Below are 14,835 nucleotides of genomic sequence, written 5' to 3' on the forward strand. Positions count from 1 at the left end.
ACCAGGTCACATGGAATGCCTGGCAGGACCACCCCTGCCTAAGGAGAAAATGCGCCAAAAAAGGGCAGCGCAATACTCCCGTAAGTCACCTGAAAGTTCCACACATTGCCAGAGCCTCATCTTGCACATAACGCAGCAATGACACAATAAACAATATCATGTATAAACCCCCCAAGTTCAATAATCCCCTTTCCAGGAATATCAACCCTTGATTCTTTAAAGATAAAAGGTGTCACACTGTGACCCTGTCTTCTGTGTTATGTAATAAAAAATGAAACGATCTTACCAGAATCTACGCCGTGGAACAGGAACACGGCCCTTAAGGTGTGATAGGTTAGTAGCCTCGCTCCAGACATGGACTAGAGTGTAAAAAGCAGGCAGCAAAACTCGTCAACGCTGAATGCTTGTGGAGCTGTTAATATGAGTCGGGATGGTTTCGCAGAAAGACTCTCCCTGCATCTCCGGACTAACTTTCACCCAGGCTCTCACTGACAGGCTGATAGGACTACTTAAAACTCCAGTCCCAATGCGAAGAGTACTACCCTCCATAAGAGACTACTCCGATCTTCTCTGCCGTCCTGTGACGAAAGGCAAAGAATAACTGGGGGATGAGGGAAGTGGGGGAGGTATTTAAACCTTTGGCTGGGGTGTCTGCCTCCTCCTGGTGGCCAGGTGCTTAATTCCCAACAGTAATGAATGAAGCCATGGACTCTCCTCCCCTTTAGATGGAAAACACTTTAAATTTTGAGGGTTTTTTTGTTTAGGTTTTGTAGGGAGATACTCCTTGAAAACTTTTGATCACCATTGTTGCTTCTGCAAATTAGGGACCTATCAAAGTGTGCCTGCACTGATCAAGTACTTACTGTGCAGAATGTTGCAGGCTGAGGGATCTAAATTCTATCAGATAAATTCCAGCCTCTCTACATTCAGTGGAAAACATTTTAAGGAGGTAATATATAGGGAGGGTGGGGGGAGAAAGAAAACTTTTTCCCCCCCCCCCATATGCATAGTAAGCAATGTCCCTTTAAATACATGACTGATTATATAAGAAGTAATGTTTCCAGATTACATAAAACAAACTATTAAAAAAAAAGCTTGCTATAATACGCAAATAAGATTTTATAGGAAACAAAAATACAATACAATCATCATAAGAAACACTCCATTTACATACACCATTTACAAAGGATTATTCTAAATTAGCATACAGCCCTAATATGCTGCTGCTGTGTTAAACAGTAAACACCTTGTAATTACAACACTTGTACTGTCTTGCTATAAACATATCAGTCAAGTCTAAAGCATTGTTTGTTGCAGTTGTTTTTCTCTAATAGCCAAACCCCACCCACCACATGTCTTATCAGGCACAGAGTCTACAGATCACTAGGCTAGCTATGGTTATTATGCTAGTATAAAATGCATTGTTTTGCTATTCTTATCTGTTAAAACTAATTAATGAAAACTATGTCGAAGAGTTAGCCTTAAAATATTTGCAGAGTGCTTTTTTCAGTTCTAAGGATTTTTAGAGCAAATTTACATGAAAAGGAGCAAAATAAATAGTGTATTGCAAAGTTGTTTTACTATGCATAACTAAACCTTTTAAATTACAAACTCAAGGTTAGCAGTCTCCAAGAGTACAAATCATAGATTATCCCTAATTCCTAGGTATACTTTAGCTTTGCCCCCTTTAGAGAATAAAACGGCCTCCCTGCCCATGAAAAGGAAGGTCAGCTATATATGTTGACAGATTGTAAAATCACATTATATATTTTATATACAAAAAGTGTTAATCCAATATGTTATTTCAACCAATATCATTACAGGCGTTTGTGAAGGATGTTACAAAATGCACATAAGAAAAAAGTGATTATATCTTGGTAAACATTTAGAAAAAGATTGCTCCATTACGTGTATAGTTCGTCTGGAGTGACCAGTCAATAGAAAAACCTGCATCATCCACTAAATACACAGTGGTTTAATTTCAATAAAATAACCTGAATATTAAGAATGGAAATATACACAATCTATTTTTACGGATTGCTGCAGAACTGAGAATGTTCTCAAAGTGTTTTAAAGGCTGATGCTTACATCATGCAATAGTATAATCTGTGTCTTCACAACAAACATACTATTTTATAGGTAGAAGCAATTAAAGGTAAATATGCTAGCAAGCACACACACTGTCAGTATTCATATTTGAAAAGATCAGAATCTAAGTCTCTAATAATATGCAGATTTGGTTCTGAAAGGGTGCAAGACCAATTCCCTTTAAGAATAAATTAGATCTCTATGGCACCATGGTCATGATAAAAAAAAAAAAAAAACCACAATTTAAACGGTTCATTTTAATTTTCAAAAAGAGTAGGACATGAAAGAATTATCATTATACATACATGTACTTTATAACCCCAGACACTAAGCAGGTATCTCAGGCATAGTTTCCATTGCAGTTGTAAGCTGGCGGGAAAGCAAGTTTATCAATTCTTAGCCTATGGAGATGTTTCAGTTTATCACCAGTTTACAACTAGGGTTGCCAGCCAGTCGGTATTTTACAGGCACAGCCGGTAATCAGCGCTTAGGAACTGATATTAGTAAAATACCAGCAATGCAAAAGCCTTTTCAGGAACCCTTTTCCCATTGTTTCTCCTCCTCCGTCCACACTTTGCAAAGATGACGTCTCTTCCTCTAGTCATCACCGACAGATCTGAAACTAAACCTGCACAGTCATTGGTTGCTAAAAACCCAGAACTGTCTAATTGGCTGGTGCACTTGGTTATGTTTTTCACAGTGTGGGAGGTGAGAAGGGGTTGTGTACATATTGCCGGTGCCGGCTGCTCTGCATGGTCTCATAAGCTGTCAGTGCTGTTCTCTATCGCCCTCAGCTCAGATTTAATTCCCTCTCTCTGTTTGGCTTCCATGTCGTGAGGTTAGAGGTTACCAAACTTTCCACCAGGCACTCGTGGTATTGCAGCCTTCCGAACTACAATTCCCAGCAAGCAAGCAACACAATACTCTATTTAACCTTGGTCCGCACATGTGTGCGCGCTCTAGCGAGCACACTGCATATGATCTAGTGTGCCAATCTTATTCCTTATGGTGCTGAACCCAAAATCATTGTATAATACTGTGCACAATGCAACCTGCTCACTATTTACTGCAACACGCAAACCGTTTACTGCAACCTGCTGGGAAGGGGAAAAGCTATCTTAACAAGGAAGCGTATCTTGATATATATATATATATATTGTGGAACCCTTTTTTTTTTACAGATTACTGCAAATTTACAGAACTATTTGCTTAAACTGGTCTCCAAGGAAACATGATAAAAGGGAAACTACTGTTTTAAAAAAAGGGTTCCACTCAACGAAATAAAAAGTGTTGAGTTTTTTTCAAGAAAAATCTTACACACATCAATTAAAGACATTACATTTCTGAAAAGTTCCACTCTTTTATGGGTTATTCTCTAAATATCAGAATCTATGCCCATGGGCTGTGTAGTTTATCTTCTAATAATGTGACGTTATAGGAAGAATTTGCAGAAATGCATTACAGATAAATTAATCTCATACAGAAACATCTGGCAGAAGACTAGGACACCTTCAGAGTAATACTATAGCCATTAGAATATTTGCATACCACAGCAGGTGGAAAATTATGCATCATTAAGGGAATTGGACTTGTTTGGCTCCGCCCATTTGTGGTTCCACCCTCATCCATGGCCGGTATTTTGTTGAGGAAAAGGTGGCAACCCTATTTACAACAGCAATGAAAGCTGTTTGGGAGAAACTTGTTTTGAATGCACCAGTGCCATGGAGTACATCATTTTGTGCATTTTAAACAAAATAATCTGCATTTTTATTTTTAAGATACCTACATGCTACATTTTAAAAAGGTAGGTAATTTAAATATATCATTTTTATTACCAATATCAATAAAGATGAACGTTAAGCTATGTCCGCCAACATGAGCAAAATTATATCAATGAATAAGAAATAAATATATTTAATGGCAGATCAACGTAAAAGGCTAGCAAAAATACACAATGTTTACAGTGATCCATGAGGTTCTGGACATTAAGACAGTCACACAAAAAAGCAATTAGGATTTAATTATTGTCTTAAACTGGAATATTTTTCTCTGCCATCCAAGTAAAAATAGGTTTTACTGTTTAGGGCAATAAAAAGCCTGTAAAGTATAGTCAATTTTACTTAAAACTAGACTATTAAGATTTTTAATACATTTTGGAACTTACATACCTTTGAATAAGAGTGCATGTTTACAAATATAAATTCACCAACCCACCCTACCCCTTTTATGCTTCAAAAGTAAAGTGTTCAAGCAAGAAAACTGATGTTTGTTGTAGAACATTGCAGGCACTAGATCAGCCACAGCATCAGTTTGACAGATTCTCCACCGCAATGAATTTCCTCAGATGATAACAAATATAGTTATGTTTTTCCATTGGCTTTGGACTGTTGGTGCTCAAATTTCACAGAAATTACAATGAAGATTATAAGAGTTACTGCCTGGATTGCAGCAAGTAAGAAGAAATAATAATTTAGTTGGCAGCCATTAATGTTACCTGTAAAATAAAAAAAAGTATAATATAGATCACTTAAATACATTTTTAATATGGCATAAAATGAACTAACACGTTTGACAAACTTTGGAAGTCTATTTTTATTTGATAATCAATTAAACAAATACAAATAACTGACAATCACACAATTGCATAATAGCATAGTAGTTATGCAATACATTTAAAGGGACAGTCTAGACTCAATACATCGTTTTGATTACTTATTGTTAAATACCAGAGAAGCATCCTGCAACTGGTCCCACATCTATAAGCTTGTAAGAAGTACGTGAAACACTGAAATATTAGTTTGTTAGGGGCAGAAAATGTCCGCATAGCTCCACCCAACAATTGCATGTATATTTTGGTATGTTAATTTTCTCCAATCATGATCCAGTTTTCCTACTCGCACATGCTGATTTGTGCAAATTGAAAAGGCTAAATGAAAATTATTAAACATGAGCTGCTAAACTACAAGAAAACAGCTAACTGAACAAGAAGAAATGAGATTTAAAAGGTTCATGTACTTCTTACAAGCTTATAGATGTGGAATGTTTCAAGATTTTCGTCTAGTATGTAACAATAAGTAATAAAGAATAAGTATTAGGTCCCATTAAAATTTATCAAGATGAAAAAAAAAAAGCCGCTTTTGAGCTGGCCTGCACACCCAACTAAAGAAACAGTTGTCTGCTTAATATGCTATTTGCCATCTCAAAGAGTTAAAACATAAAGGGAAACAAAAGTGCAAAAAGAAAATGCTCTAACTAATAACTTATTATTGCACTATTGCTTGTACATGACTAGAATTGCAAGAAAAGGTTTGTGAACCCTTTGGAATTATCTGGATTACTGCATTGTTTACTTATAAAATTTGGTCTGACCTTCATCTAAGTCACATTTATAGACAAACATGTCGGACCGAAACGTTGTTGTATTTTGTGATGTCTCACCAATAAAGGGATTTTGATGCATACTTGAGGTGCTGCTGCTCTTATTTGAATTTGCTGTTATTGTCTTGGATTTGTGCAGGACCCTTGCAGCGTGCACCCTGATGTTTGATGGTGAGTGCTGGGCTATACTCTCTTTGTTGGTTTAAATAAAGTCACACAAAGCCTGGTTACGGACAAATCTGTTCTTCTCAAGAAAGATTGGTTAATATGAACCATGCCTCGATCTCAAGTCACAAGACCTTAGAAGATGCCTTAGTGATGCATAAATCCACAGCAACAAGTTATCTACAAATGGAGAAAATTCAAGACTGTTGCTACTCTTTCTTGGAGTGGGTGTCCTCAAGAACACAATGGTATCAAAAGACCTCCAGAAATCACTACAAACTGCAAAAGTCTTTGTTTATGCTGTGTCCACTGTCAGAAAAACACTGCGCAAGAATTGTGTTTAATGACCAGCATCACAATGGAAACCACTGATAGAAATAGAACTGTCCCAAGTATTTTTATCCCATTAGGGCTGGACTCTTGGACTCTCACCACCATGAATTTATCAGGTAAGCATACATTTTCTTTCATAAGGTGGTGAGAGTCCACAATCCATTACTCCTGGGAAACTAATACCTAATAAGTGAAATATGGGCAGGACAAAAAAAAAAGGCAAGCAAATAATTACCAGACACTGTTGCATTAAGACTTTTCTGCCAAAAGCTCAGAGGAAGCAAAAACATCAAAATGGTAGAACTTAGTAAAAGTATGTAGGAAAGACCAAGTTGCTGCCTACTAAAATGTATTCAACAAAAAAATTTAAAAGCTGAAGAAGTGGAAACAGATCTGGTAGAATGGGCCCTAATGTGTGTAGAGGGAGACTTTCCTGCCATAAAGTAAGTCTTGTGAAACTTAAGTTTTAGCCAAGAAGCTAAAGTGTGGCCTTCTAGCTTTTTTGTGGACCTGAGAAATAAACAGATTAGAAGATGGTCTAAAATCTTTCATAGCTTGCAGGTAAATCTTTAAAGCCCTAACATCTAAATTACGTAAAATAATTTTTAGGATTAGGACAAATAGAAGAAACAATTTCCCGATTGATGCTTTCAAGAGACACAAATTTTGGTAAAAAGTAAAAAATGTTGTCTGGATGACCATCTTGATGAAAAATGATTTATTCTGAAACAAAAACACAAAAACAAAAAAACTCTGCCTAAGAATTAGGCGTTCAATCTCCAAGCCTGCAAACAGAGTCGAGATATTGATGATAAAAAGGACCTTGAGACAAGTCTTGCCTTAGAGGAAGAGGCCATGGAAGGTAGCTGGAAATTTAAACCATATCTGAAAACCAAGGTCTGCATGGCCAAGCTAGAGCAATCAAATTCACTCACAATTTCTCTCATTTGATTCTGGATATTACGCTGGACAACAGAACTGTTAAAATAAAAAAATGTAAGCAATTTGAAAAGAACAATGAACCAGCCTGAGGAACCCTTTAGCTTGCAAAATATCTTTTAAATTGGTTGCTCTAATGAGAAGCAATCGGGTCTCTCTGGCAGAGCCCATCGATCCACAATCTGATTTAACACTTCCCGATGTAAAGAGCATTCCCTTAGATGAAGAGATTGACAATTCAGGTAATCTGCTTCACAACTTTTTATCCCTGGAATATAAATAGCAGAAATCATGCAAAGATTATTCTCTGCCAAAGACATATGGAAGACTTCCTTAATCACTAGAGAACTGTGAGTTCCTCCTTGATAACTGATATATGCCATTGCTGTGACATTGAAAGTGAAGGAAATTCTTCTTTCTGGAGAGCGCTGAAGATTTCATAATTTTCCAGGTTGGAGGAACAAATGATGCTCCCTAAGGAATGGATTGGTTCTCTATCTACCAAGATAGGGAGTTCTTTGTAGCTTAATCCAAAATGACCCTTTGAGAAAGCTGCGAGTAGTCCTTGCACCAGTGACATAGCATGCATAACTGAAGAAGTCTGATGTGAAACCATCTGATGCAGCATTTATCAGACCTAGAACTTCCTTGCAGAAAGCTACAGTAGGATTTCTTACTGCTACAGTAGGATTGCTGACTGCAACTTTGATCTTCTTAGATCCGTCAAAGAAGGTCCCATTGTAATTGAGTCTATGATAACTCCTAGATGACTCCAGCCATGATTGCAAAAAAACTACTGTTGGTATGAGATACTGCTAAAAAAAAAGCTGGAGCCCATCATCCAGGTAAGGAGCCACCAAAATACCCTGAGCTTTTATTACATTTATTTTTATTACATACATAGAGTTTGGAAACTATAAACAGATGGATAAAAACCCTGACCATGTTCTGATATCAGAACTGGAACTATTACTTCCATGAGTTCTAGATCCCGAACACAAAGAAAAAAGGCTTGTTCCTTCAGCGGGTCCTTTGGAAGATGAAACAGAAGAAACCTTCCTATGGTAGGCCTTGCTCAGAATCCTATTCCGTTCCCCTGACAAACTATGTACAGCACCCAAGGATCTTGACCTTCTGAAAAAAGCGTAATCTGCCTCATACCAGGATCTAGATTGGGGGAGGCACACATTCATGCAGACTAAAAAGCCTTCCACCTCTTCTAAGACTGTTTAGCCTTGGACCAACTTGAATTATATTTCCAGGAAGGCCTTGAAAAGTACTGTTTTTGAGAAGAGGAGTCAGCTTTTTTGATTCTTTAATGATAAAAGGAACAAAAGAAATCGGTATCTGTTTCTTTCATGTAATTAGCAAGAGTCTATGAGCTAGTGACGTATGGGATATACAATCCTACCAGGAGGGGCAAAGTTTCCCAAACCTCAAAATGACTATAAATATACCTACCACCACACCCACAACTTAGTTTTACAAACTATGCCTCCTATGGAGGTGGTGAAGTAAGTTTGTGCTGGATTTTTATGATTTCTTCTATGATAAGCACTTCTAAGCATTTTGAAGCCCAATTCCTCTCAGAGTACAGTGTTTGTCAGAGGGATGTGAAGAGTATCGCCTATTGATTTGTTTATGGTTTTTCTCACGGAAAATCTTTCCAAGGGTTCTCTGTTATCGGTCGTAGGGATTCATCTACTACCTCCCTTTTCAGTTAGACGATATACTCTTATACCATTACCTCTGCTTATAGTTTTTAATACTGGTTTGGCTAGCTGCTATATGTGGATGGGTGTCTTTCGGTAAGTATGTATCATTATTTAAGACACACTCAGCTATGGTTTGGCGCTTTATGTATTTATATAAAAGTTCTAAATATATGTTTTTACTTATATTTGCCATGAGTCAAGTCTATGTGTATTTCCCTTTGCAGTCTGGCAGATTCAATATGGGAATCATGTTTTAGGAAGTTTGTCTTACCAGGGGTATAGTGTCTCTTCCAATTTGACTTGTTTTTCTTTTAAAACTTGCGGGTAAATTAGGCTTGCGAGGGCGCAAAATGCTGTTATTTATTGTGTCATTCTTGGCGCAAGAATTTTTTGGCACCAATGTGTGTCTATGATGACGCAAGTTCTTCATTTCCTGCGTCTTCGTTGACGCCAGGTTGTTGGGTGCAAAGTTGTGTGTTATGACGCGAGTTGCGTCATTTTCAGATGTTTGTTGGCAGCAAGCAATTCTTTATACTTTCTTTTGCGTCATGCATCATACTTGGCGCCAAAATAATTTAGTTTTATTTTACCTCATTTCCTATATGCTCCTTGCCTTCTTTATGCTCAGAGGGCTATGCTATTTGCTTTTTTGACAATTTTAGCATTTGCATTTTTTCCCATTCCTGAAACTGCTATATGTGGAAATAAGTCACAACGTTGTGAGTGGAGGAAAAAGGGCACTGCACATGAAAACCAAAACCTCATCTAAACTGAAGTATGGAGGAAGCATCAGGGTTTGTGGCTGCTTTGTTGCCTTGGCATGGATACCTTGCATTCATTGAGTGAACAAAAGTCAAGACATTTTACAAGAGAACGTCTGGTCAGTCATCCATGATCTCAAGCTTAAGAGAAGTTGGATGACGCAACAAGGCAATAACCCACAGCACACAAGTAAATCAACTAAAGAATGGCTGAAAAATAATTTGTGTTTTGAAATGACCAAGTCATTGTCCTAACTTTAAACCATTAACCCAATTGGACTGTAGTAAACTATGTTACTACATTGCAGAAAAAAATCAAAAACTGCATACTGGTAGATTGTCTGCCAGTACCTAAAATGGTGTTGACCAGTGGGGGGTGAAGGAGGGAAGAGCGGTTTGGGAGGGGTCAGGTGGGAGGTTAATCTCTACACTACAGCTAAAATTAACCTTACAAGCTGTGTTTTTTTTTTGTTTTTTTATATACAGGTAAAAAAAGGCTCTATTTTTTCTTTTTTTAAATGAAGTGATAGCAAAAATGCTACAAAAAAAACTCTGTTTTGGGCAAATTATTATCTGAAAGTCCCGGTAGCAGAGGGTATACTGTATAAAGGGATATAAAACCCAACATTTTTCTTTCACGATTCAGATAGAACATACAATTTTAAACAACTTCCCAATTTACTTTCGTACAAGTGTCTGCAGTTCTATAGGGCAGCAGTGTTGCAATGTTATACATTAGCAAGAGCACTAGATGGCAGCACTATTTCCAGTCATATAGTGCTTCAGGCATGTGCACGCTACCTACCTAGGTATCTCTTCAACAAAGAATAACAACGAAACAAATTTCATAAAAGAAGAAACTTTATTTTTTAAATTGTTTTCTCTATCTGAATAATGAAAAAAAAAAAAAAAAGTTTTTTATGTCACTTTAATCCATTTGAGATGCTGCGGCAAGAGGACTGTGCAATAAAGACAACTCAGAAATCTTAATGAACTAAAAAAAAAAAAAAAAAAAAGGTTTTTATGTCACTTTAATCCATTTGAGATGCTGCGGCAAGAGGACTGTGCAATAAAGACAACTCAGAAATCTTAATGAACTAAAAAAAAAAAAAAAAAAAGATTTGTGGGGAAGAATGGTCCAAAATGCATCCATGTTGAACAAGTCTTACAAGCAGTTGCAGGAAACATTTAGTGGAGGTTTAGCTGCTGAAGTTACTAAATTCAAGGGATCACTTACCTTTCCCACCAGCACTATAAATGATTGTGCAGTGGCTGTATGAAAATTTTTGACATTTTGAAAAGTACGACTGTTTATTAGTTTAGTTAAATTGTGTTTGTCTATAATTGTGACTGATGAAAATCAGACCACATTTAACAGGTAACTAATGCAGTAATCCAGGTATATCTGAAGGTTTGACAAGCCCTCTTGCAACTATGTTAACTCCTGCAAAGTGATTAAATCCATAGTTAAAGTGAGCTCCAACGCAGCAATGCACTACTGGGAGATTGCTGAAAACAGTTGGTGAGCCAATGACGAGAAAAAAAAAAAGAAAAAAAAATGGAATGCATTGCTGCTGAGGATATGTACATATGCCTTTCAACAAATTATACCAACAGTGTCTTAAAATCAGATGCTCTATCTGAAAGTTTAATTTTGATTTTGTTTCTATGGTATTCTTTGTTGAAGAGATACCTAGGTAGGTATTTGAAGCATTACAAGGCAGGAGATAGTGCTGACATCGATCAAGTACGCCCATATAGTGCTCCAGACACATGCACGCGCCTGAACTTATGCCCCTGCTTTTCAACAAAAGATGACAAGAGAACAAATAAAATGTAATATAACTAAAATTAGAAAGTTGTTCAAAAAATTCCCTGCTCTATCTGAATCCCGAAAGAAAAACATTGGGTTTCATTTCCCTTTATTTAAAAGGGACAGTCTACACTAAGATTGTTATTGTTTAAAAAGATAGATAATGCCTTTACTTCCCATTCCCCAGCTTTGCACAAGCAACATTGTTATATTAATATACTTTATAACCTTTAAACCTCTAAGTTTCTGACGGTTTCTAAGCCTCTGCAGACAGCCTCTTATCACATGCTTTTTTATTAGCTTTTCACAACAGGAGATGACTAGTTCATGTGGGCCATAGGAGATAACATTGTGCTCATGCCCGGGGAGTTATTTAAGGGTTAGCACAATAACAGAATTTATGCTTACCTGATAAATTACTTTCTCCAACGGTGTGTCCGGTCCACGGCGTCATCCTTACTTGTGGGATATTCTCTTCCCCAACAGGAAATGGCAAAGAGCCCAGCAAAGCTGGTCACATGATCCCTCCTAGGCTCCGCCTTCCCCAGTCATTCGACCGACGTAAAGGAGGAATATGCATAGGAGAAATCATATGATACCGTGGTGACTGTAGTTAGAGAAAATAATTCATCAGACCTGATTAAAAAACCAGGACGGGCCGTGGACCGGACACACCGTTGGAGAAAGTAATTTATCAGGTAAGCATAAATTCTGTTTTCTCCAACATAGGTGTGTCCGGTCCACGGCGTCATCCTTACTTGTGGGAACCAATACCAAAGCTTTAGGACACGGATGATGGGAGGGAGCAAATCAGGTCACCTAGATGGAAGGCACCACGGCTTGCAAAACCTTTCTCCCAAAAATAGCCTCCGAAGAAGCAAAAGTATCAAATTTGTAAAATTTGGTAAAAAAGTGTGCAGTGAAGACCAAGTCGCTGCCTTACATATCTGATCAACAGAAGCCTCGTTCTTGAAGGCCCATGTGGAAGCCACAGCCCTAGTGGAGTGAGCTGTGATTCTTTCAGGAGGCTGCCGTCCGGCAGTCTCATAAGCCAATCGGATGATGCTTTTAAGCCAAAAAGAGAGAGAGGTAGAAGTTGCTTTTTGACCTCTCCTTTTACCAGAATAAACAACAAACAAGGAAGATGTTTGTCTGAAATCCTTTGTAGCCTCTAAATAGAATTTTAGAGCACGAACTACATCCAAATTGTGCAACAAACGTTCCTTCTTTGAAACTGGATTCGGACACAAAGAAGGCACAACTATCTCCTGGTTAATATTTTTGTTAGAAACAACTTTCGGAAGAAAACCAGGTTTAGTACGCAAAACCACCTTATCTGCATGGAACACCAGATAAGGAGGAGAACACTGCAGAGCAGATAACTCTGAAACTCTTCTAGCAGAAGAAATTGCAACCAAAAACAAAACTTTCCAAGATAATAACTTAATATCTACGGAATGTAAGGGTTCAAACGGAACCCCTTGAAGAACTGAAAGAACTAAATTGAGACTCCAAGGAGGAGTCAAAGGTTTGTAAACAGGCTTGATTCTAACCAGAGCCTGAACAAAAGCTTGAACATCTGGCACAGCCGCCAGCTTTTTGTGAAGTAAAACAGATAAAGCAGAAATCTGTCCCTTCAAAGAACTTGCAGATAAACCTTTCTCCAAACCCTCTTGTAGAAAGGATAGAATCTTAGGAATTTTTATCTTGTTCCATGGGAATCCTTTAGATTCGCACCAACAGATATATTTTTTCCATATTTTATGGTAAATTTTTCTAGTTACAGGCTTTCTAGCCTGAATAAGAGTATCAATGACAGAATCTAAGAACCCACGCTTTGATAAAATCAAGCGTTCAATCTCCAAGCAGTCAGTTGGAGTGAGGCCAGATTCGGATGTTCGAACGGACCTTGAACAAGAAGGTCCCGTCTCAAAGGTAGCTTCCATGGTGGAGCCGATGACATATTCACCAGGTCTGCATACCAAGTTCTGCGTGGCCACGCAGGAGCTATCAAGATCACCGAAGCCCTCTCCTGATTGATCCTGGCTACCAGCCTGGGAATGAGAGGAAACGGTGGGAATACATAAGCTAGGTTGAAGGTCCAGGGCGCTACTAGTGCATCTACTAGAGTCGCCTTGGGATCCCTGGATCTGGACCCGTAGCAAGGAACCTTGAAGTTCTGACGAGACGCCATCAGATCCATGTCTGGAATGCCCCATAATTGAGTTATTTGGGCAAAGATTTCCGGATGGAGTTCCCACTCCCCCGGATGAAATGTCTGACGACTCAGAAAATCCGCTTCCCAATTTTCCACACCTGGGATGTGGATTGCAGACAAGTGGCAGGAGTGAATCTCCGCCCATTGAATTATTTTGGTCACTTCTTCCATCGCCAGGGAACTCCTTGTTCCCCCCTGATGGTTGATATATGCAACAGTCGTCATGTTGTCTGATTGAAACCTTATGAATTTGGCCTTTGCTAGTTGAGGCCAAGCCTTGAGAGCACTGAATATCGCTCTCAGTTCCAGAATGTTTATCGGGAGAAGAGATTCTTCCCGAGACCATAGACCCTGAGCTTTCAGGGGTTCCCAGACCGCGCCCCAGCCCACCAGACTGGCGTCGGTCGTGACAATGACCCACTCTGGTCTGCGGAAGCTCATCCCTTGTGACAGGTTGTCCAGGGTCAGCCACCAACGGAGTGAATCTCTGGTCCTTTGATCTACTTGGATCGTCGGAGACAAGTCTGTATAATCCCCATTACACTGTCTGAGCATGCACAGTTGTAATGGTCTTAGATGAATTCGCGCAAAAGGAACTATGTCCATTGCCGCAACCATCAAACCTATTACTTCCATGCACTGCGCTATGGAAGGAAGAAGAACAGAATGAAGTACTTGACAAGAGCTTAGAAGTTTTGATTTTCTGGCCTCTGTCAGAAAAATCTTCATTTCTAAGGAGTCTATAATTGTTCCCAAGAAGGGAACTCTTGTTGACGGGAATAGAGAACTTTTTTCTACGTTCACTTTCCACCCGTGAGATCTGAGAAAGGCTAGGACAATGTCCGTATGAGCCTTTGCTTGAGGCAGAGACGACGCTTGAATCAGTATGTCGTCCAAGTAAGGTACTACTGCAATGCCCCTTGGCCTTAGCACCGCTAGAAGGGACCCTAGTACCTTTGTGAAAATTCTTGGAGCAGTGGCTAATCCGAATGGAAGTGCCACAAACTGGTAATGCTTGTCCAGAAAGGCGAACCTTAGGAACCGATGATGTTCCTTGTGGATAGGAATATGTAGATACGCATCCTTTAAATCCACCGTGGTCATGAATTGACCTTCCTGGATGGTAGGAAGAATTGTCCGAATGGTTTCCATTTTGAACGATGGAACCCTGAGAAATTTGTTTAGGATCTTGAGATCCAAAATTGGCCTGAATGTTCCCTCTTTTTTGGGAACTATGAACAGATTGGAGTAAAACCCCATCCCTTGTTCATCTAATGGAACAGGATGAATCACTCCCATCTTTAACAGGTCTTCTACACAATGTAAGAATGCCTGTCTTTTTATTTGGTCTGAAGACAATTGAGACCTGTGGAACCTTCCCCTTGGGGGTAGTTCCTTGAATTCCAGGAGATAACCTTGAGAAAC

The 14,835-nt window shown here is 38.7% G+C and overlaps 1 protein-coding gene across 1 annotated transcript in view; it reads right to left on the reverse strand.

Moving 5' to 3' along the window:
* Positions 1-1,101: 1,101 nt before the first annotated feature.
* Positions 1,102-14,835, reverse strand: part of SLC15A4 (solute carrier family 15 member 4) — a 185,703-nt gene continuing 171,969 nt past the window's right edge. The window contains exon 8 of the mRNA XM_053701852.1: positions 1,102-4,582. Coding sequence (XP_053557827.1) covers positions 4,449-4,582 — 134 coding nt within the window. The 3' untranslated portion in view covers positions 1,102-4,448. The remainder of the gene's footprint in view (positions 4,583-14,835) is intronic.

Source organism: Bombina bombina, chromosome 2 (genome assembly GCF_027579735.1).
Source record: "Bombina bombina isolate aBomBom1 chromosome 2, aBomBom1.pri, whole genome shotgun sequence".
In the NCBI taxonomy this organism is placed as follows: domain Eukaryota; kingdom Metazoa; phylum Chordata; class Amphibia; order Anura; family Bombinatoridae; genus Bombina; species Bombina bombina.